The sequence below is a fragment of the Marmota flaviventris genome, chromosome 3 (assembly GCF_047511675.1).
Source record: "Marmota flaviventris isolate mMarFla1 chromosome 3, mMarFla1.hap1, whole genome shotgun sequence".
NCBI lineage: Eukaryota > Metazoa > Chordata > Mammalia > Rodentia > Sciuridae > Marmota > Marmota flaviventris.
The window spans coordinates 163,569,408-163,594,137 of NC_092500.1; the positions used below are offsets into that span (position 1 = coordinate 163,569,408).

A 24,730-nucleotide genomic window follows, 5' to 3' on the forward strand; every position below is an offset into this window, starting at 1 on the left:
TAACTCTGCTCCATCTCTCCCATTATCCCCCACCCAGACCTGGAGCATCTGGGCCTCTTTGGACTTGAACCTAGGAATACTAACTTGCACTATGGTTTTTAGACCATGTATTTCTTGTTTGTCCAAATAGTTGAGAAGCAACTTAGGATGGATGCCATGTCTCCCATCTCTTTGAAACTTCATCCCCCAATAACCACTTCAAAACGATAGCCAAATGTTGTAATATTTATGGCACCTACTGCATTTGCCCACACACTCTCTTGCTACAAAACAGCCTCTGGTTGGCCGTGTCTGAATTAGGTAATCACTTATTCATGCACAGGTGTGGACAAGGCCTTACTCTACTTCTCGTATGAGGAAATCCACACTGAGAGAGATTTCAAGGCAATTTCTGTTCACTTCTTCCCATGAGACCTTGGTTCCTGTAGAATGTCTGATCTATCCTTTACCTACTTTTATTTCTAAGACTCTAAGAGGTTGAGGAAAGATAGGAGTACACACAGGTGATTATGAGACTGTCAGCGACTGACGCACAAGAGAAACTCTCTTCTCTCCATTAGATAAGAATAAAATAGGGAGCCCTTGTTAGTCACTGAGGATAAAGTCATTCTAGCAGTGTATAGGTTTAGCTACAGAAAAAAACACTCCATTTATTAAAAAATAAGCAGAAGTACAATATTGAGGATAGTGTCTCAGCTCAGCACGGGAAACTCAGAGGAATGTATCCAGGAACAGAGGCCAAAACTCTTTTAATTTGTTGGGAATATGCCAGAGAAAATCAGAGAACAGATACAACACGGCTTGTCAGTCACCCCTCTGGTTTCAGGAGCACACTGCTCACTGCTGCCTCCAGGAAATGAGTCACCCCTTCCCAGAACTTCTCACAACTCAAGTTTAGTCAATCCCACGGATGCTCTGTCCTCCCACAAGAGCTGGACACCTGTGGCACTGAAGCACAGAGAGAGAGGTATGCATGGCACCCAGGGGAGGGTACGAAAGGAAACACCCAGGGGAGAGAAAGAGAGCCCAAGGAGCAGCACATCGCCATCAGGCTCCAGGGGAAAAGGCGGTTTCTGAAGCCCAAGCCTCCTGGATTCACCTGTGACAGGGCCCAGGGACACTTCTGCTACTCCTCACTGTCAGGCTCCTCATCGCTGTTCTCCCCCAGGGGAAATTCCTTGGTGGGCTTCTGGGTTGCATAGGTCCGGGTCTCCATGGGACAGTCCTGGCTCAGAATAGCCTGTAGCAAGTGACAAGAGAAATGTCTGCATATCTTTGAAGATCTCCCCTTTCCAGTTCCCCCACTAGATCATCCAAGTCCAATGCTGCTTAGGAAAGCCACAACACCCTCGGTCTGCTTCACGAACGTGCAGAGGCCTCACAGGGTAGCTAGGCACATCAACCGCAGTCAGGAAATACATCTGAGAGTCTTTTAACTGAATCCTAACATCATTAATGCAAGATATAGCAGGAAATTGGCTGAAGTTGGCAGCACCCTTCAGCAAACCTTCCTGTTGACTTTTGTTAGCCTCCAAATGTATCCCCTCCCACACAGACCCTCAGGGTGCTCATGCTGCCATAAGAGGAAAGGACCTTATTGACTAAGATCTTATGGATCTTTCTGTACTTTAAAAGCGATGACTTGATAATGATAATAGCAGAGTAAAATGAATGCATGTGCTGGGTAGAATTCTGCCCATTGAGGGCAGAGATAACTTGGTAATTGTTATGGTCTGGATGTGAGGTGTCCCCCCCGCAAAGCTCATGTGTGAGTCAATGCAAGAAGGTTCAGAGGAGAAATGATTGGGTTGCAAGAGTCTTAATTCAATCAGTGAATTAATCTCCTGTTGGGCTAACTGGGTGGTAACTGAAGGTGGATAGGGCGTGGCTGGAGGAGTTGGATCCCTGGGAGCATGCCTTTGGGGTATATATTTTGTTTCTGGTGAGTGGAGTCTCTCTCTGCTTCCTGATGACCACCTAAGCCACTTCCTGCTGCCATACTCTTCCAATGTCCTGTCTCACCTTGAGCCCCAAGGAATGGAGCCAGCTGTCTATGGATGGAGACCTCTGAAACTGTGAAGCCCCAGATGAACTATTGACAAGTTTTTCTTGTCAGGTGTTTCAGTCACAGCAGCGAAAAACCTGACTGAAACAGACATGGACATCTTGCTAGTAACTACCCTAACTACAGGATGCCACCGAAGGTCCCCTGCTCCCAGTTCTTCATGAGACTCTTTGGGAGTTTGCCATTTTCCGTTTCTTACTTAAGATCTTTCTTGACAGCCAGATAGGAGGCTTAAGAGAAGGGACAAAGGAAGGACACAAAGGAAAGATGGACATAAAGGAGGAACAAGAAAATGTGGCAAAGGGGAGAGATGACCAACAGAGGGAGGAAGGGGCCCGAGGTGGAAAAGGATAGGAGAGACTTTAGGGAGAAACGCGCGCTTTTTTGTTTTGTTTTGTTCACAAAGCCTTACAAGCTTCTCCTCCTTGGCTGGGGGGCTCCGCAGGAAGTAGCAGAGCGGAGCATAGCTGATGTTGATGACCCCAATGATGACCATGAGCCAGGGGAAACCGATGGCCCTCACGATGGCACCCCCGGTGGACGGGCCTGCAAAGAAGAACTCAAATTCACAAAGGTTCACGGAGCCTTTCTCGCCCGTGGGACATGTGCTGGGTGCGGTGGGGGACCCAAGGACATCGCGGTATCAAATAGCCTCACACCAGCTGGACATCAGCCAGCTGGCTCCACCTCTAGTGCATGTGTGGGAGAAAAAGGAGAGGGGGACACCCACATCTGGGCGCTGCCCTCTCCCCCATGCTACGCACCTATGGCAAAGCCCACACAAAAGGCCACGTCGGCAATGGCGTAGACACTCCCGTACACTGAGGTGTGGCGCAGGTCCACCAAGTGCCCCATGATGGGCATCAGAGAGGAATCCACCATGCCTGTGGCCAGGGCAAACAGGACACTGTGGGTCAGCAACACCCCCAGTTTTTACATCTCCTTCTCTCCTCCTGCCCTAAGCCCTGGGCCTGTTGAGGAGGCCATGGTGGGAATTATGAACCCATCTCTGGGTCCCGGCAGCTCTTCTCCTGCTCCTTCTGCCTTTCCACCTACCTCCTCTGGTGAGACAAGGAGGGGAGGAGCAGCCACCAAAGCCAACATCAGGGGCGTCTTGCCTTTGAGGGCACTTACCTATGGCAAAGCCAAGGCCTGCGTTGGGGCCAATGAGACCAAAAATACTGTGGGCCAGAGGAACCTGCAAGAGGAAGGAGGGGGACGTCATCAGCACCCCAGCCGGTTGTGGGGAGGGTGCAAAGGGTCTTCACCTGAAATGCACTTATCAAGCGTGTGCTTGTGCCACGTGGGTTAGCGCCTCGTGAAGGAGAATTTTCACCTCCATTTTAAAGACACAAAAACGGGCCTGGTACCATTTGGGTCAAACACCCTTCCCAAAGTTACAGTGGGTGCAGTGGGGGAACCTCCGACTCGGCTCTTTAGACCATCACAGTGGTCCTTTTCTGTTGAGGGACTGTCCCTCCTCACCCTTTGGCCTTCTCTACCCAAACACACACTCCTGTCCCCATTCTCCACTGAACGGAGTTGCCTCTCTTTTCCATGACAGACCCATCCACAGGTGCTATTTAAGTATGTAACTAGGTGGCCCCTGGAGCAAGAAGAATCCAACAGCCCATTAGTGGAAGGGACAGGTGGCATGGCTAGGGTACCACATCGGCAAGCTGGGAAACTCACCCTCACCGCCCGCTCAGCACCCCTGAACTCCCTTCTTTACCTCTTTTGAAGGTTCCTGACACCTTCCCTGGGCAACTGTCACCCAAACCCACCATCCCAGCGCACTCACCCCCCAAAGGTTTAGCGTACCATTTAGACATTCGCAGCTGGTAACATCCGGAGGGGTGACACCTCAAGAGGTGTTGTATTTACCAAGAGTATTGGTTAAGATTCACTGGGGGCTCCGCACTTTACAAGGATCACCTCCACCACCCGTGAGAGGCTACCAGAATCCTCTTGGGACAGACGGGAATACGGAGCTGACAGAGGTGATGCAAGTAGCTCAAAGCCAGTTGGGCGGCGAGGTGGAGATGGAGCCTGAGCCGCTGCTCACCATCAGGACCACCAGCCTGTCCTGAGTGCAGTTCTGTTCTCATCTCCCTGGAGCCCAGAGGCCAGTGTACTTATGATCTCCATTGGGGACCGGAGAAAATGTGGACTGAGAGCGCCTGACAGGAGCTACTGAATCTGAAAAAGCCCTTCTTCCTTCTTCCATCAGATGATATTCTGGTGCAGAGTCTGAGGCACAGGCAAGGGTTCTCTGTGACTTCGGGGGACCCGTCAGGGTGGACTGAGTGCAGGAAGTCATGAAATGCACCCTTTGGCTGGCTCCAGATGTAGATACCGGCATGCCTCACTTCGCTTGCTCTCTCCCAGAGCCGTGGCCTCCTGCTGCCCACTGCCCTGGCCTCCTTCCCGCCTCCCCTCAATGGCATGCCACTTCAGATGGTGGCATCGCTCTCAGGGCTAACTCCTGCCTACTCAGAAACAGCTTTTTTTGACAGCCTTTGCCAATCATTTTGAAGGAAATGGTCTTGAAATGGCTGGCTCTCCCGCCCTCAACAGGGCCTCGTTATACTTACACACAGCAAGCTGGCACCGACGACCACCATTCCCACCAGGGAGCACAGCCACCTGGGAGGAAAGAGCCGTCATCAAACGGTGCTCAGGGGAGGGGTCCCTTCCACCTGCCACCCCAGCCCTGCATACCGGCCACCCCTACCCTCCCTAAACCCAGCAGTCCCTTGGGACATGAGAAGGCAGGTGCGTCTTTATATGACCCAGGTCTCTCCCTGTCCTTTCCTTGCTGTGTCTCCTCCCTGGCTCAAAGCCGGGGCAGGTGGCGGGGACCTGCTGACTCAGGAGGCCTCAGCAGGCAGCCCTGGTCTCATGCTGTGTACCAGTTCACAATGCCTCCTGCTCTTCTGTTTCATTTGGCTTTACAGATCCATCTCAAAAATCACAAATCTCCTCCTATCCCATTTTATTTGGTCTCAAACATCCATCTCAATAAATAAATAAAACACGAAAATATCAATTTCTTTTCATCTCTAATTTCCTAAGTCAGTGCTTTTGAATTTATTTCAAAAGCCTGAACTCCAAAGATAACTTAAAGCTGTAACTGTTTTTCCTCGTAGCAGAGAAACAGAATTGGGGTTCGACTTCTCCACTCCCATTCCCATTCCCTTGGTGGCTTCTGAGGCTTTGCTGAAGAATTCCCTGGGGTTCCCTGGAGCACCTTTTGACAACCAATGCAATGCCCCAGCTGCCCAGTGGAGAGTAAGGGCTGTCCCTGTGTGCCCGCTGTCTCTTCTAGTAAGAGCTCAGGATCGTCCCCACTGCCACCCATCCCCCACCTCCCCTGGGTAGTTTTTATTGCTCTGTGCTTATCCTAATTTTCAATCTCAGAGAAGCAATTCCTCCTCCCAAGCACAGGGACAGGCTCTCCCATCTCACATTCCTATCACTCTTCCCAGATCCCCGGGCTACATACCGACCCATCTTGTTGGCCAACACACCAAAGAGATTGGTGCCGATGAGGTAGGACACGCTGGCAGGCAAGAAAGCTAGACCTGCAGAAGGACACAGAGCCTCACCTTGGAATGTGCTCAATTCATCGAAAACATCTTCTATGCTACAAGACACCGACGTCCCCCCTGGTGCCTTCCAGGATTCCCAGACCACTTTGTTTTATGGTTGGAGATCCATAGACAAACCCAGAGTAGAAGTTGTAGAACCCACATCGCTGCCCTCCTCATGAGCAGGGCTTCCTGTTTGATATGATACTTGGCTCCTGCATGGGCTCCTGCCATCTGCCATGGAACCCCTGGAGAGCCAGCACCATGCTGTTCAGACTCAGCTTCCAAAAATGTGAGCTAAATGAGTCTCTAGTCTATAAAGTCAGCCTGCCTCAGGCAGTGTGTCACAGTAACAAAAAAATTCACTAATACAGGAGATAATAATTCTTACTGGACGGGCTGGTTTTGAAGTATAAGGGAGATATTTAAGGGAGGCTTAAGGGAGATTAAGCACTTTGCACAGTGCCTGGAATGGACAAAGTGCCTTATGAGCACCAGCCTTAATTATTATCAAAAAGTCAGTGACAGGGTCAGGACCTGATCCATGCTTCTCGCTCCAATGCTGGATGTTCGCATTCTCCCACCCTACCCATGTGGCAGCAAAGATGACTCTGGTGTAAGGGCCTGCTTAGAATCAGCAATGTGAGTTTCCTTGAGTTCCACCAGCCCTCTCTGCACGTGGGCCTGGAGGAAACGCACACAGCCCAATAGAACACATTCATTACAGCTAAACCCAAAGTCAACAATCTACCAGATCCTAGCCGACAGCTTGTTTGCTTTTTTTTTGTTTTCCAGTGGTACTAGGTACTGAACCCAGGCACACTCTACCACTGAACTACAGCCCAACCCAGCTGCTTATTTGCTTTTAATATTCTCTTCTGTGGAGTAGCAGTGAAGCACACCTTAGTGTATTTGCTTACTCTATCTGCACAGAGTGGCAATCTCTTTAAACTGTGCCTCTGTGTTTATATTTAATTGCCTTAAAAAAGTTTAGAGGTTATAACTACTCAACTGTTTATCTGATTGTTGAAACAGGCACTTCTGGGAAGCTCTCTGGCCTAGAAATGACCACTTGGCATCATTGTAGATGGTGTGAAATCTGCTAAATGAGATTTTTCCCAATCTATGGGGCTTGCTTATTAGGACCGGCCATATCTCGCTTTGAGTTGCAGACGAAGTGCCTATCAACACAAGCTTTTCACAGCGTGCCTTCAAGGGATAGCAGATTACACACAGCTGTGACTATCAAGATGGTTTCAACCAAACAATGATGAAAATAATAGCAATTATTATTGACTGAGTATATTCCATGTTCCATAAAGTGTACTTATCCTTAAAATGATTACACACCTCAAAACAACTCTAAAAATTATTTCCACCTTTGCAAATGAGAAAAGCGGAGATCAAAGTGTTGAAATAACTTGTCCAACATGACAATTAATAAGTGATCAGATCAGAATTCAAACCCAAGTGGACATGTTTCTAAAGCCTGGGTTATTTCCTGCACTTGAGGACAGTTGCTAGCACCCAATGGATCCCATGGCAAAGACTGTGTCGCATCATGATCAACAAAGTTGTCCCCTTTGCTCCTCCCAGAAACCTGGAGAGCTGTTCTTCATGTAGAACAGAGGTTTTTAAAGTGTGGTCACTGAGCAGTTCACTAGGAGCACAGACTCGTTTTTCCTGACCTGCTGGCCAGCACCCAGCAAGCACTCCAGGTACCTCCAATGTCATCATTGGAGAACTTTGATGTGAGACTTTACAGATGCAGAGAGCACTAGGAAAAGCTGTGGGAGATGCTGGTAAATGGTAACTGAGTCACTGGTAACTGAGACTGGTAACTGGGTTGCTGAGGAAGGACTTCCTCATGGTGTAGTTGCTTGCGGGTACCAGTAGCCTAAGTGGCCAGACCCTCAGGCTAGGGGGGTATTATCTGCACTGAACACTGACTAACTCAATTAACTGTCATGGTCAGAAGCAGTTTCAGCCCAGAAAAATTCAATTTGGACCTAGGAGTGCAGCTGGGAACCCTGCTTAGAACTGTCCCCTTAAAAATTAGATTTAGTGCTTTCTGTTGCATGTTGAGCTGTATCAGGCTCTTATCAGCTTCCCCTCGGGCCCCATAAGCCTCTCTTCCCTGCAGTGACTGAGTCATCTGCACGTAGCAGTCTCTGTCCCCTTTCCTCAGGCTTTCCAGAAAGGGCTGGAGCCTTAGAGGAGTCACAGAGTCTGGCCCCAGAGCTTTCCACGGGGATCCAGAGCTGAGTACCTTCCCCAGGGGACAGCTATAGGGCATCCTTCTTGAGCATCATTTTAGAGATAAACAACAACAACAATAACAAAACAGCAAAGAGGGATGGGGAGTGGAAGAGAGGAAGTGTGGGTGGACGTGGTATCATGTATTATGTACAGGATAAGACAGTCCCACACCTGTCATTTATTCTTTTTTTTTTTAATATTTATTTTTTAGTTTTCTACAGACACAACATCTTTGTTTGTATGTGGTGCTGAGGATCGAACCCGGGCCGCAAGCATGCCAGGCGAGTGCGCTACCGCTTGAGCCACATCCCCAGCCCCTGTCATTTATTCTTACAGTCGGTATGGATGGCAGTGGTGGTGCATATTAAAATTGCACATGGGACAAAGCATTTCTACACCTGAATCACTTATTCCTCCAATTCCCTCTAAACTAGATAGTTACTTTCCCTTTCAACTAGAAAGTTATTTGACACTTCAGAGGTGAAAAAGGTGGTTTGCACGGTTTATACAGCTAATCAATGGAGCTGAAACAAAAACCTAAGTCTTCTGACTTCATTAATATTTATTCATTCCAGCACAGAGCTAGGTATGTGGGCTCTCAAGAGTCTCCTTGATCCCTCCCCCCATGTCCTTTCTTAGGCTACTTTTCTGAAGAATTTCCCACCCACTGGGGCCAATTCATGGATGTGGACATGGAAGGTAATTCTGTGATGGAAGCTCATTGTCCCCCTGAGATGTTAATGACCTGGACTTGATGATGCCTTTTGATTACCTGTGGAAGGGCCCACAGCACTCACCTTCTGCCCAAGCCCAAGGCGGGGACCAGGTCACTTACCTAACTGCCACTCAGGGGAGCACATGGTCTGCATCATCCAGATGGGCAGGGTGGGCTCCAGCATGGCCACTCCCATGTTGGCAAAGCAGATGGAACCTGGCAAGGCGGTTCTGTGGGCCACTGTGCCTGAAGCCCAAACCCTCCCGGCTCCGAGGGAAGCCATTGCCGCCTTACCTGCAGCCACCAGGATATAAGGGTCCTTGAGAAGCATAAGCAGTGGGGTCCCTTTGGCACTCTGAGGACAAGGACAACAAGAACTTCCATTTGTACAGTGTTTACATCCCTCTTATTTTCACAGAAGCTGAGAATGTGCACACAGGACCTTAGAGACCATCTATCGCGACTCCTTCACTGTAGAGATCTGGAGACCCAAGTCCAGGGAGAGAAAGGGACCTGCCCAATGTCACAGCGAGGTGGAGGCAGAGCCTGTACTGTCCCACGAGCAGGGCGGGGCTTGATGGGAGTCACAGAGTGGGACAACACATCTAGATGTGATCCCTGCCTCCAGATGACTGTCAGGCAGGTCAGGGTAAGTGGTGGCAGGGGCGGGGTTAGACATCTAACAGGGGTTCCAGGGATTTTCCAATAGATCCCCCTGGCACCAGTATTTGCCTAGAACCACAGGCAGAGTGCTCCATCCCACTCTGCATAAAAACACTACCTCGGGGGACTGGAGATATAGCTCAGTTGGTTGAGTGCTGGCCTAATATGCACAAGGCCCTGGGTTCGATCCCCAGCACCACCAAAAACAAAACAAAACAAAAACACTACCTTGACTCCTCCAGCTGTCTGAATTATTCCTTTCCACCATTTTGAGCCACACTGGACTAGGAGCCTAAACACTGGGGTTAAAACACCAGCCCAAATGACCAGTTCTAACTTCCCTTTCCCTCAAGATGTACCTTGTCCCTGCCACACTTGGCCACCCCACTCTCCTTCCTGCATCCCAGCTGCCCGCCACCATCACTGCTGTCTTTGCTTCAACTACCTGGTTTCTCAGTTCCAGGGTTCCTCGTCCTGCCCACTCTTCAAAGTCAAGCTCAACTGGCTCCTCCTTTTCCACAATGTCCTCTGACTCAGTAGCTGAAACTTCTCCCTTTTTCAAGCTTCCGGAGCATTCTGTCCTAATCTCCTATGGTGCATACTGTAGTCAATCTTGTAAGAGATCTGAGAGTTTTGATATGATACACACCAGGTAAATTAAATATAGAGACCCTAAAGTAAAAAGAGCATGTCCTCATCCCAAACATAGTTCAAAGAAACTGATGTAAATCATAAAAATACACATAAAAAGTCCAATAAACTCTTTTTTTTTTTTGCAAACACTCCATTTCTAGGAATTTAAAGATCACTGCCAACTTTCTAAAATGAATGCATATAAAGTTATTCATTGTAGCATCATCTGTAACTGCAAACTACTGAAACCTACCTAAATGTTCCAAAAAGAAACAGAATACACAGAGTGGTGGACCATACAGCTTCAGAAGCAATGCAGAACTCTATGTACAGATGAGGAGTGGTTTTCAGAATACATTGTTAAGTGTGAAAGAGAAAGGAGAATGCAAAGACTATAGAGTATGATAACTTTTGTGTAAGAAAAATTGGAGAAATAAGAGAACACATGTGAACTATTTATTTTGGGGAAAAATGCAAAATGCATAGGAAAGATAAACTGAAAAACCAAGTGATTGCTCATGAGCAACAGGGTTAAAGAAGGGGAAGGGTAGAAAGCTCATGGAGAGATTGACATTAGAATACCTTTTTGAATCATTTTGACTTTTAGATGATAGTGTACTTTATATTCAAAATATGAAATTGTGTTCATGTTATGGATGGAATTGTACCCTCCACCAACTCACAGGTTGAGCACAATTCCTTAATGTCCTATTCTAACATGAGGACTTGGGGGAAATAATTAAAACTAAATGAGGTTTACATGAGTGGAATGCTGATCTGATAGGAGCAGTATCTGTGTAAGAAGAGGAAGGGACACCAGTGATCTCTGTCTCTGTGCACAGACATCAAAGAAAGACCATGTGGGGTCACAGTGAGAGAAGGTAGCCACCTGCAAGCCAGGAAGAGAGCCCTCACCAGAAACCAACACATTGATCCACACGTTGATCTTGGACTTTAGCCTCCAGAGCTCTGAGAAACTAAATGTCTGTTGTTTAAGTCACTGAGCCCATAGCATTTGTTATGGGCAACTCAAGTAAACTAACAAATTAACAAGAATGGAAAAAAAAAAAAAAAAAAACTAAAATCAAATGCAAAGAAAAACAAGTGGACACAACTGAATTTGAAGTGCACCATGCATCATATAATCACACTAAGGGTGAAAAAAACTAACATAAAAATTTCTAATTGCAGTACTTTGGTCATATTCCCCACATTCAAGGAAAAAGAACTGAATGCTATCTTGAATGCTTTCTAGCAAGCTTGCTTTTGGGTGTATGGGTGTACAAACTACAAGCATTGTAGGACTGCATAAAAAGGTAAATGTCTGGACTTGGGGGGGTGGGGGCACCAGGATTCTCTCTATGGAGAAGATTGAGGAAAGCAATAAAAAGTAGAGTTGGACTGGAGGCAGAGGTCTCAGTATGAACTCCTGTGGATATACCGGCTCTGTCACTGAGATGGCATAAAAACAAGGACACCCCCATAGCAGTGGGACACCAAGTGCCCATGATTTGGTTTCTAAACACCATCCCCCATTAAAAGGAACCTGAGATTCCTGGATAAATAGTTGATCCCAGGGCTAGGGGCCGGGATAGGAACAAGATGAGCATGTGACATATATTTGTATCACAAAGCAAAAAAATTACTCAAAAAAAGTCTGTGGGCATGTTAAAATGACTTTGAAGCCAGTTTGAAAGTGTCTACACTTGCTAAATCTACAACAATTTGAGCATCAAAATAAACAGAGATGGTTATAAACTACAAGCCACTGAATAAAATAAAAATCCATGAGTTCAAACTGCAAATAAGCAAATAAATGAATTGTATATATATTGACATATAATGTGTATAAATACGTAGTTGTGTATAAAGAGAGGAAGAGAAAAAATGGCTATTTCTTACAGAAAAATAATGCCAACTGTTGATATGGGGGAACCAGTAAAATAGAAATTGCTACATTTTGCAAACATCATAGTAAACATTGGTTCAGGCAAGGATCATTGATGGATAATAAATCTAGGGGGAGTTGATTTTTTGAGGGAGATGAGAGTTTTATATGTTCTTATAGTGTTTCTCACAGATTGTCAGTACAACGTGAAAGAGAATAGCTACACATGGAAGAGACCAGTCAGCTCCTTGACCTAGGGATGAGAGACCAGGATGAGAGATGAATAGGTGCCATATGACACTCTAGAGGAGACGGGATCACTCAGGTGATGTGACAACAGAGGCTGCAGAGCCCACAGTGGATCATGAGGACACAAAAGGCAAACCAAATTTAGAAAGATTCTAGAAAGTAAAGGTTGGTGTTCTTCAGAAATGTCAGTGTCCTTCCTCAGTCTATACCCAAAGGACTTAAAAACAGCATACTACAGGGACACAGGCCCATCATTGTTTATAGCAGCACAATTCACAATAGCTAAACTGTGGAACCAACCTAGATGCCCTTCAGTGGATGAATGGATAAAGAAACTGTGGTATATATATACACCATGGAATATTACTCAGCATCAAAGAGAATAAAATGGAGAATATAATGCTAAGTGAAGTAAGCCAATCCCCAAACACCAAATGCTGAATGTTTTCTCTGATATAGATGATATGAATGCTGATTCATAGTGGGGTTGGGGGGGGGCATAGGAGGATTAGATGAACTCTAGATAGGGCAGAGGGGAGGGAGAAGAAGGGAGGAGGCTTGCGGGTAGGAAAGACGGTGGAATGAGATGGGCATCATTACCCCAAGTACATGTATGAAGACACAAATGATGTGACTCTGTGTACAACCAGAGATATGAAAAATTGTGCTCTATATGTGTAATATGAATTGTAATGCATCCTCCTGTCACATATAAGAAATTAGAATTAAAAATAATTTTTAAAAAGTATAAATAAAGTCAAAATATTGCAAATAAGAAAAAAAAATGTCAGTGTCTTGAAAGACTGAGACTGAAAAACTTTTTTGGATTATGACACAGGAGTAATTCTGAGTCCTAACTGGAGGGGAAAAAACCTGGTAAGAATAATGACAAATCAAAGATGGACTGTAGATTAAAGTGCTGTAGCCACATCAAATCAATGGGATCCAGAACTCTACTGTCACTGCATAGGAAATATCCTTGTTCTCAGAGAAAACTCTGAAATATTAAGGGGTAAGGAATCATATAAGCAATGTACTCTCAAATCACTCAGGAAAAGATCAGAAATAATAACAATAATAATAAGATAGGGATGATTAATAACAATGGTAAAATGTGAAGAACCTGGGGATATGGGAGTTCTCTGTATTATGCTCACAACTATTCTGTAAATTTAAATTCATTTCAAAATGAAAAGTTTTTGAAAGTCTAATGAAACTCTGGTAATTTTTTTGCCCCCCATCAAGTTCTTCCTAAAAATGTCCTGATGCCCTTCTTCCCTGGTATCCCATGCCTGGTTTACTTGTTACTTATTTCAGGATTCATCATCAGTCCCGGCCCCAGGTCCTCGTGGCAGTGGTAGAACCATCTGGACGCATGTCCCTGGTCCCAGGCAGGGCTAGAGCTGCATTAGGACCAAGCACATTCCAGGCCGGGGAGTCCCTGCAGAAGGTATTCCGTGTTCCTTGCTCTGAAGAGTTTCCCTCCCCAGTACCCAGACATTCTACTCCTACAGCCCGTTCCCAAAGGGTGACGCCAAATCTCCAGGTCACGGTGGGGAACTCTCAAGGTGCCAATTATACCACAGTTCCAGATGCTTCTCTGATTACCTTCACTGTCTCTATCTATAGAATGAGGCTAAAAACAGTCCATTATTCATGGACTTTATAAGATAAAGCATAGACAGAGATCCTGGGACACAAAGATCATCAAGAACTTTTATGTATAATTATAATTACTTCCAGAATAGCTTGATGGACCATAGTTTGCAAGATCAGTCTTTAGGTCAGACTTTCTCATACACTTCCACACTTTGTCATTTTTCCTCCTGCATGTTGAGTAATTCATCACAATATGATTTGATATTGATTTCCCAGACCATCTTTGGTTTGAAATCAGACAAATATCAACCCTGATATTTACTAACCGTGACAGAATGAGAGTTTGTTAGGGATGCTCTTAGAGGATGTCTTTTATTGGGGAAAGGTTATCTGAAGGCCTCGTCTTCCCTATCTCTAAAAAAAGATTTCTTTGACTTTTTTTTTTTTTTTTTTGGCACCAGGGATTGAACCCAGTGATGTTTAACCACTGAGCCACATCGCCAGCTCTTTTTATATTTTTATTTAGAGACAGGGTCTCACTGAGTTGCTTAGAGTCTCGCTAAATTGCTGAGGCTAGCTTTGAACTTGTGATCCTCCTGTCTCAGCCTCCTGAGCTGCTGAGATTATAGGCATAATCTTTCTTTGGTCTTTTATGGGTCTTTTCTCCATCCTTGTCCAATTTTAGCTGGACTCTTTTGCCATTGCCCATACATCCCCCAAATGTAACCCAGCCTGGGAGCCCAAGTACAGATCTCATTTTTCCTGACTCTGTTCCTCTTCATCTTCCAGTGGTTTGACAGCTTGTCTGGGTTCCTACCCCTGGCCCTTCTGTCTACCTCTATGCAACAGAAGTCTGTGTCTACTTACTTCAGGAGAGACTTTGGAAGGCTTCAGGATGCAAAGTTGAAGTGCTAAGAAAGAAGACGAAGAGAGACAGTAAATTCCCTTTGTTCACTCATTAGCTGGGGCTCCAGTAAGAGCCACGTTGCTGCCACCCTCTAACTCCCTGAGTTTCTTCCCTCTTTTCTAGGATGGGGGTGTCCTTGATCCATGTAAACACGTGCACACTGACCCCACAGCCTAAAGCACTCCCGTCCTGACCTGGGCTACCACTGACCAGGGTCCTAGTGCTGACTTACCTCCATCCAACAGCGCCAGGAAGGCCAAGATGAGGAAGGGAGCAGACTTCCCAACAAACTCGTACATCACACTTCCAAAGGGAGCGCCCACTGGGAAGGCAAAGCAGCACAGACCCCGGGAGTGAGCAACCCCAGCCTCAGAGGCTTATCCGCGTTACCCACCAGGGGCCAAACATCACCTGGGCTTCTGGAGATTCAGACATGGAGAAGACCCCGTCCCTGTCCCCCAAGGAGCTCACTTTAGAGTGAAGAAAATATGAAGGGCAGGTTCAAGAAATTGTCACTGTCAAGATTGACAGTAAAATCGGATGCACAAAGTGCTGTGCAAACACAGTGAGGTGGGTCAGAAAGTCCTGGTGGCCACAAGGCCTTTGCCAAGTACAGAGTGCCTCGTGGGAAAAAAGAAAAAGTATTGCAAGAAGACCAAAGAGGCGTCAGAAAAGAGCGTGTTGCTACAGAAGAGAGGGGAGAGAGTTGTTGTTGGTGTATGAGTGTTTGGGGACGGGGGTGGGGTGGGGAGCAGAGGTGGAGAAGGTTGAGGTCACTTAGTCAAGGGCCCCAGGTGGTCAGATGAGGTGTCTACTGAGCTTTTTGATCTGGGGCTAAGCTCAGTTCCTTTCAATGGGAGAGAAACACACCACCGGCTCTGGGCTCAGGAAGGAGGAAACGTGAAAGAGATCAGGCAGGAGGCTGGTGCCATGTTCCGACCCAGAAAGGGTGAGGAGCAGCCCTTGAAGTGGCTGCAGAGGGTGAAACGAGCCTGTTCATTTGGGAGTGACTGTGAGGAAGGACCAGAGTGCACCAAGTTTAAGGCTGAGTTTTGGGAAGATGAATGCTAACATAGAGCAGGGCTTTGTTCCCTCTGTAGTTGTACAGGGTGGGGACAGCTGGGAAGGAGACTTTGGGCATCTTCTCCTCAGTGGGCTTGTAGCCTCCTGGAGGGCAGGACTATGTCTGGGGTTCTTACCTATTGCCCATTGTTAGCATTGTGCTTGGCATGTAGTATGCACTCAGCAAAAGTAAGTGGCTTTTGGACTAGCAGATTAAAACACGTGAAGGATGAGCCTCGAGGAACGCACAACCTTATGGCCTGGCCGAGAGCTTGGGATTTGAAGTGCAGAAGATCTGAAGTTCTATCCTGGCTCTGTTGTTGCCTGACTCTATGACCTTGGATGGCTACTTAATCTTTCTTATCCTCAACTCTAACCTGGGGACCATTATTCATCCTTCGGGTGGCAGTGAGGAATAAAGGAAATTATATCTGTGATGAATTCAGCAGAGAATCTGGGTGGGGAGAGCACACTCTCATGTTGAAAGCATGGAGATTCTGACATGGAGAAGTAGAGATACGGCAGGCAGAGGAAGTCACTAACACGGGGAGGTCCGTTCCCTTGGACAGGCTAGCTTTCTGGATCTCTCTGAGGTCCTTATGAACTGCACAGCTTATTAAAGAAAAAGAAATGAAATCTTCCCTTGGTGATATTGGTTTTTGGAGGGTGGTACCGGGGATTGAACTTAGAGGCACTTGACCACTGAGCCACATTCCCAGCTGTATTTTGTATTTTATTTAGAGACAGGGTCTCACTGAGTTTCTTAGTGCCTTGCTTTTGCTGAGGCTGGCTTTGAACTCTCCATCCTCCTGCCTCAGCCTCCTGAGCTGCTCAGATTGCAGGTGTGTGCCACCACGCCCAGCCCTACGTGATTTTTCTGAAGGAGTCCACCTGTGATTGAGCCAGGAAGAGAAAGGAAATACTTGCTCATCTTCCACAACCCAGGACAACTGCCTACTGGAGCCATCTTCCAAGGGTCTGTCTGCAGTGCTCCCAACCCTCCCGAACCTAGAGTTGCAGCAAGATGCCACTTACCCAGCACTCCCAAAGCCAGGCCCCCCAGGGCAATTCCCATGGCTCGCCCTCTCTCATAGTCATCAGTGTAGACACTGGCCAGCATCCCAAGACCTGAACAGAGAATGACAGAGGGAGTTGGCACCTGGGAGGGCTCTGTCTGCCTCTCTCAGAGTCCTTGGTCTCTGCTCTATCATGTCGTGACTAATAATCTTAGATAGAGTTTCAGTTTGAGGGGTGTTACAAAACTTATCCCATAGTATATTGCAAATACTGTCCCCCACTGGTCCCTCAAATGTCCACACTACTCATTTCTTCTGGGCATTAATAGAAATGCAAAGGCTTCTGGGAAGGGTGACACAGACGACCACTCTCTAATTGTGCCATATTTCCTAGTGTTTGATCATGTCCTGGCCCATTTCCCTGCATGAGGGGGCTCTGGAGCAGGTGAGAGGAAGGAGCACCTACGAGCAGAGACTGTTCCACTCAACATGGTGCCCAAGGGGGGGGGCAGGAAAACACCAAGCACCCGGAGCACGGCCTGAGCTGGCAGGGCACAGCACCCACAGAACAGCATAAAATATCAGCCTCACAGGATGCCATGAAATGTTTGACAATACTTAGCAAACTCTGATGTTATTACATGTTTATTATTATTTATTATTGATTATTATGTTTATGGCAGTTCCTATAAAATAAGAGGGAGAAAGGGAAAGAAGGGCACTAAGTAAAAACCTGGCCTGCTTTATGGTTTTACTTGGGCTTATTCTGAACTGAGCTAGCAGCATTATTATTATATTATTCCAGGATGTTATGCCAGACTTAGGGATCCATGGCACTGCCAGCCACTCGGCAGCTACCTTGTTCCTGAATCACAATTTCTTCCTACCAGGATGAGGTTTTCCTTAATTAATTTTCTCATATAAATCTTTTAGTGATATTATAGTGTCTGAGTAAGAGGTGGTAGGAGATGTCTGTGTGTGTGTGTGTGTGTGTGTGTGTGTGTATACACGCACATGCGTACTGAAGATGTCAGCATTACCTGCAACAGATGAAAATGAAGATCCGATGCCTTGAAGGGTTCGGGCCACAAACAGCAGGGTATAAGTGGCAGAAAAAGCAAACACTGGGGAGAGAATATCAAGAATGCTCCAGTTAGCAAACTGTGTTTGATTCCCCAGCCATCAGACAACCTGCCCGTGACAAGCAGAGATGAGTCATTATGCATATGTTTCAAGAAAGCACGATGATGATTTGGGCTTTCTGTTCTTGAAGTTGTCCTTCTAATCTCCCCAGCCTTCACTCAGGACTGATTTTTATTTTTAGGACTGATTTTTTAATTGGCAAGAAGACTGAGAAACCGCAGACGCATACCAAGTCACCACACAGAGCAGATGGAAGGCCTGGTCTCCACATTTCTTGCTGAGAGCTGCATATCTAAGTCACTGGAATTAGGGATGTTTGTGAAGCCCAATGGCCTGGTCAAGGAATTGGTTCCTAGCTCCTACTTCAAAAGATGTTGCCTCCTCCATAACACCCAGATTTGGCCTTTGTCATTACTGGGCCACATTGGGTCATCTGGAGTACTGTGACAGGAACTTGTGGACACATCGTAGACCACAGGATAGAAAATACCTTGTGATTCAATCATATCCTTCCCCCTACTTTATGTCAGAAGATCTTTTAACCAAATCAAATTAGTCTGTATTAAATATTAATAAATGCACAGCTCTGCTAGACTCTGCGAGCAAAGTGAAAATAAAGAGAACATCCAGTTCACGGAAACTGAACCAAAGAGGAATAAGTTATCCAAAACTAAATCACAGGGTGTTGGTGGTCAGGTTGGTAGATGCAGACGTGCCTCACCCTCGATTCCAGAACAGTGTCTCCTAAGGAGAGGAGAATCCCTCCCAAAGTGTCTGAATCAGAGAATGTTAATCCTCTTGCCCATTCATTATAGGTGTCTCTGGTTGGGCTTGTAATCTTCTTCAATTACTCCCCGACATGATCACACATTGTCTACCAAACACGCACATTCCTGCTGTCTCCCTTGCTGGCCTCCAGTGCCCTTTCTCAGACTTTCTGATTTCCAGTCCACAGAGTGGGCCAACTGACTTTGACGTGCCCAGGACTTTCTTAGTTTTAAAACTGAAATTCACACTTTCTGGGAAATCCTTCGATCCTGGGCAAAACAGGATGGTTGCTCACCCCGTTTAGGAAGATCAGAGTAATTTCCTTTCCCCTTTGCACATGGCCCCTGTTTAGTTCCCAACTACTTTAAGCCTAGTTCCCGGACAGGGAGATTGATGGGTAGTAACGGGCATCAGAAACCTCTTTTTAGCATGTTTGAAGACCCTTAAATGAGGCTACATAGGATATCCTAAACACCAAATGTATTTTCTTTTGGTTAGAATTAGGCCAATTTAATTTAGCAACACTGGTGATCGCATGGAAATACTCATTTCTATTTAATACATATAGTTTGGTAGATAAGAAAAACTTTAAAAATATGAGTGCTTATCAGAGAACGAGGAAAGGACCTTATGCTAAAGAGTCTGGTTCCACTAATACACGACATTATATTATTTTGCTGGTGTTTGTCATGTCTCCCAGGCAACCACCATCTGCCCCTGGGGCTGGAACCATGACTGCTGTCCTTTAAGTTCCATAATACATATGCTCCATACGATTTTATGAAATGAATTCGAAGTCTTATTGGATGACATCGTTTTTTAATTTGCTGTCCAGCAAGGACCAAGCTTTAGAAGTTCACTGGACACTATGAACTGTAATTTCCTCATTTTCTTTGATTTAGAACAGCATGAGGAAGTTGTAGTTCTCAGGTGAAACTGCATTTCTTAAGTTCCTGTATTTTGCAGTCTTCCTGCCCTGAATGCAACAAATTCTCATCAAACCTTGGTTTGGTAGGAGTCCAGTCCTATGCTGGGATGGAAGAAAAGACGAGAAGGAGGAATAGAGAAAGATAAGTAACAGAAAGATAAGAAAATCAAGAGGGAGAAAAGGTTATATTGCTGGAGAGCAGGGAATTACTAAAGGTAGCAGGAGCTACCAGTGTGCTCACAGGCTCTCCCCATCTATTAATCCCCAAACGAGGATCCCCCATTTACTCCTTTTTATTTTTCATTCTCAGGATCAACTACTTTTCTTGCTTACTGTTTTTATTCCATCTCCATTCTATTTGGAATATTTAGCTGATACAGGATAGGCTCTCTAGTCTTCTCATTTATTTAACAAATTTACTTTGCTAAACTATAATCTTTATTGGGAAGTTGAAGACTTTCTGGAATTTTCCAGTTACTACTGTCCAACTTTTTTTTCCTTTCAATTAGCTGTGGCATATTTTTCTTTACCATGGCATATTAGAATAATTTGATCTTTGCCCAAGGCTGGGAGGTTTGCATGAAATTCGCTGAAATTCACATGCATATGTGAATGCTCATGTACATACACACACACAAACACACACACACAAACACACATTAATATATATTATATAAACAGCCTTTATGATTTCCACTGATAAATGAAATATCTGTTCTCCTTCAGCAGAATAGACAAATTCCAGCTAGACTAAGTTGTCACTACTATCCTAGTCCCCATTCCAAAAATTGCAAAGCATTCAAATCAATGTCCCAGTCCAATTAGATGACTAATTACCGGATGGGCTAACCTGACCTTGATCTCTATGCTGCACTCACATGATAAAATCAGAGGTTTCAGTGAAGGGGAGAACAGGGGAAGCATATTACTTACTAACAGTGGAGAGAAACATGATAACAAAGCCAGCGAACATGGGGATGTGATAGCCAATCCTAAAAGGGAATCAACAAAAGAAGATACGTTTCCAATGGGCACTCACACACATATATATTTTTTTAAATGCTAGTGGAAACAGAAATGCGGTTAATTTGAGTTCGTGGTAAAACATGTCTCTGAATGCAAGAGTGGAGGTGGAATACAGCATGCGAATGACTCCATGCAAATAAACAAACATGCAAATTTACCTGCAGACTGAGGCCAAATCCTCTTCCAAAAAGGCCAAACTTCTTTCAGAAAGATATACATTCTATAGAATGTAATAGAATGTATATCTCCTCAAAACATTGGGATCGTCCCTCAAGTGACTAGGCAGCCATACTTTAGAGGGCATTAGGACTGTCCCATTCCCACCTGGGTCCTATTCAAGCTATGTTCCAGAGAACGGAAGGAACATGAGCTCTAATTGCTGCTCACTGGTTCTCTTCTTGGCCCTCAATATTCATTACATCACTAGGGAAATCAGAAGTTTACAATGTCTCACCAATAACATGTCATCCTCTGAGGCTTTGGGGTAAGTAGCTTTCCAAGGAGCTGATCCCCTGGGTCCCACAGTGTTCCTTCTTTTTTCTTTCTAATCACCCATATGAAACCTCTGCCCAGCCTACTATTCCTGAGCCCACGGGTACCCTGTGGGGTATGACACCCTCTGAGATACCTGTTGGTGAGAGGTCCCACGAATGGGTTGACCAGAAGTTGCATCAAAGCCTTTGAAGCAAACAGAACCCCAACCCGGATGTTCTCTTCCTCCAAGAACTCTGTGCCCTGCAGGCAGTTGTTTCTATGAGCTGTGTTGGCTTCGGTGACTGGAGGAGGGACAGTGCCAGAAGAGCCATTTGTCCAAGCTGTGCCCCTGGGTGCACTTTGTTCCACAGCTATGGTGATATTGTCAAAGAAGGAGAAGATGGTGGCGAAAGCAGGAAAGGTGAGGGCCGGCTGGGAACTCACAGAGAGGCTGGCATGCCCAGAAGAGTTGACCTCTTTGAACTCCGTGGCATACAGGAAGGTGGGCACAATGGGCACTGAAAGTCAATGAAGACCAATCATAAGGGTTAGGGACAGATTATATTTTGCCACTACTAGGTTTAGGGATTACTTTAAGGTCCCGTTTTATGCCAAAGGAAGACATTTATTAACTGACATCCTTTAAGGTGAGCTAAAGACTGTGCCTGCCCAAACTGTGCTGTTAGCTAAGGGACCTGCATTCCAACCATCATGTCACTGGTCCGCCCAGATTCATGGATTCTGCATGGGCCAATTTTCCTACTCACTGAGATTTATTTACAACCTGAAAATCAATACTAATTGAGCTATAATGATATTTTGCAGACCAATATAGATCAGTGAGGCACCCAATGTGCACGTTCCCACTTCAGTGAGATCTGGGACAGTTCCCTGGTACTTGAATCCCAGCTCTGGCACCTGTTAGCAGGCAGCCTCAGGCATATCATTTTATGCTTCTTTGTTAAAAAAAAAAATCTACCAGGATGCTTTGTTTTTAGGATTTAAGATTATAATCTATGTAGTGGGGGAGGGGCTTGTGTGCTCATATTTCCTCCTAGGAGCAATGATTCATTATTTGCTAATCCAGCACTTGTGACAGCTTTACAGAACATAATTATAACCATAGAACCACAAATAATGAGAATTGACTGCATTGGATTAGCCACTTGTCTCAGGAAGACTCTTATTTAAAATAGTATATTTTACCCAGGGGCAACAAATTAGTAACATTTATACCCTGGTACAATATAACATAAAGATTAAGGGAGTATCATCTAGAAAAAGGAGAACTCTGAGGAAATGAACTGCAAGAAGGGTAGGGCTTGATAGAAGTTGAATGTCCAAATGTCGTGTGCCATTTTTAAAGGACAGAGCCTAGGGAGGCATGGCTCCCAGAGACAGGATGGGGAAGCAGAGGGAGACCACTTCCTCCTTTCTGGCCAGACACTCTCTGAACCTCCTTCTCTTTGAACCTCTGGAGTCATTAGAAATGGCAGGAAGACTTGGTTACAGTAGGCAGTTTCCCCTGGCCCCTAGCAACCTCTATATGTTTTCCACCAGAAAAATAAGTCCACTCACTGCTGAAATGAAGCAGGGTGTGTTGCCTAGTGGGGTCCAAAGCAAATTAACTCTCACCAGGGAGACCCCCAAACGTACCCACCACAGTAAGCAGCATGTTGTCCAGAAGCAGGGCAACAAACACCACCACAAGCACCAGCTGCCGGGACCCTCTGCCTTCCTCCAGCAACCGCTGAGGAGCATCCAGGACGGTGCGAAGCATGGTGGGGCGGGGCTCGGGGCTGGGGATGGCTTCTCCTCCAGGTGCTCAGAGGCACCTGCCGCAGCCCTGCAGCCGCCCTATACAAGAGGAGGAAATTTGTCCCTGTGAGCGAGACTCATTGTTAAAAAGATAAGTGCAAAGGGTTACAAGTAGCAGGAGTGTTTAAAAATTTTCCATGTTTGTCCCTCCCTTTATTTATTTTTTTCTTTTTTTTTTTGCAGTGCTGGGGACAGAACCCAGGGCCTCATGCACAGTAGGCATGTGCTCTGCTAATGAGCTACACCTTCATTCCTTTTAAAATTCTATTTTGACACAGGGTCTCACTAACTTGCCCAGGCTGGACTCAACCTCCAGAGCAGTTGGGGTTACAGGCATGTGCCACTGTGCCTGGCTCTGATCACTTCTCACACATATCAATAATGCTATTGATTCCCAGATTGCCTTCCAGGTAAGCGCTGCTTACCAGTGATTTATATTTGGAATTTAACCTAATGAATGACCCATATGCTTCTCAAATGTCAGACATTTGCCCCTCACCTTGATAACTTATATCTGAGAAGTATCTGGACAATTACTTATTTACTCTTTTCCTTTAAGTCCATGTTTTTAAAATATTGCTATACTATTTTAAAAAGCAACTTGATATACCATTCAAAAAGAAAATTATGTTGTATGTTTAGTTACCACCCCCAAATTATGGTCTAGGTTATTTGAACCACCCAAAAATATCTCATGTGGCCAAACATCACTCATGCTGCCCACGGAGACACATTAGTCTGGGCCAACTTTCATTTCACAGTTACAAAATCAGAGACTCAGGAGCTTAGGAAGTTTGCCCTTGATCAAATTAATTATTGTCAAACAGGGATGAAATCTCAAGCTTTTTAACTTGCAATTTTCACTCCACCTTTTGCATGAGCTCTGGGCACTAGAAGTGCTCATAATCTTTTATTTATCTTATAAACCCCTGCTCAGAAAGCTGTGTCACTGTGTATAAGTAAGATAATAACTTTCATGACTAGTTTCCCATGTAGGATTTCATATCATTTGTTAGCCTTAATTCACAGTTCCTTGTCAAACTTTCAAGTAATCCCACTTTCTGGAAGATTTCATTTTCTTTTATATGATTTCTATTGTGGTATCAACAACAACAATCATGTACATTTTTAAAAGAGATAATTGTCATGAAATGTGTAAGATCCTTCCTAGAAATGTATGCCCCTTGATTTGATAACTCCATTTCAATTAACCTGTTCTAAAGAAAGGCTCAGAATGCAACTAAAGATTTATGTTTGAAGATATATGGCTGAATTATTTTTATAAGTGAAAAATGAAATACTTTAAAATCATATTTTCAAATAATTTCAGTGACTTAGAAAATACTCTTAAGATAATGGTAAGCCAAAAAAATAATATCAAGCTGTATTTACAGCTTGATCTCACTCAGGTAAAAAAATTAATACATGTGTATGTTTTTAAAAGACAGGAAAATGTGCACTCAAATGCTGGTTATGTATAAGCAATGATTTAAATTATCTTATTTTTCATTTTCAATCATTTCCAAATATTCTGTAGGTAACAACTTTCATAACACAAGAAGAAAACAATTGTAAATGATTATCACTGAGTTCAATCATTAGCCTCAGCATTGGAAGAATCCTAAGCACTCATCTGCTGTGCTCTAAACCCAGGGCTGAAGAACTCCTCCTGCAGTTCAAGCCATCAAGATAAATTTTAACCAGATAAATTAACCAGAAAATGCATGCAATTATTAAGACCATTCATTTCAGCTACTTCCAAATACAAACTGACATAGGATACATAAGGTTGAAAATTAGAAGAGATTAAAAGAAAAGCAATGAAAACTACATGATTTCAATAGAATGCAATACTATAAGGAGAGAACACACAATAAAAACAAAAATCTGCCCCCAAACAATAATTTGCCAACAAATCAGTAGTAAA

At 45.0% G+C, this 24,730-nt stretch overlaps 1 protein-coding gene across 3 annotated transcripts; it reads right to left on the reverse strand.

The window, feature by feature from the left end:
* Window positions 1-785: 785 nt before the first annotated feature.
* Slc18a1 (solute carrier family 18 member A1) lies at window positions 786-22,765 on the reverse strand. Of its 3 annotated transcripts, XM_027927135.2 has the most exons (15): window positions 22,642-22,765; window positions 21,140-21,503; window positions 20,419-20,477; window positions 17,687-17,770; window positions 16,666-16,758; window positions 14,801-14,890; window positions 14,529-14,572; window positions 8,924-8,984; window positions 8,750-8,845; window positions 5,571-5,649; window positions 4,660-4,711; window positions 3,200-3,263; window positions 2,830-2,949; window positions 2,478-2,611; window positions 786-1,240 (listed from the first exon to the last, which is right to left on the reverse strand). In XM_027927135.2, exons 1-15 carry the CDS (start codon window positions 22,763-22,765, stop codon window positions 1,127-1,129), a joined length of 1,578 nt encoding a protein of 525 aa, XP_027782936.2. In that variant the 3' UTR covers window positions 786-1,126. The 3 variants fall into 3 exon arrangements, with proteins under 3 accessions (XP_027782936.2, XP_027782937.2, XP_027782938.2); XM_027927136.2 differs by lacking the exon at window positions 8,750-8,845; XM_027927137.2 differs by lacking the exon at window positions 2,478-2,611.
* Between the last annotated feature and the right edge of the window lie 1,965 nt (window positions 22,766-24,730).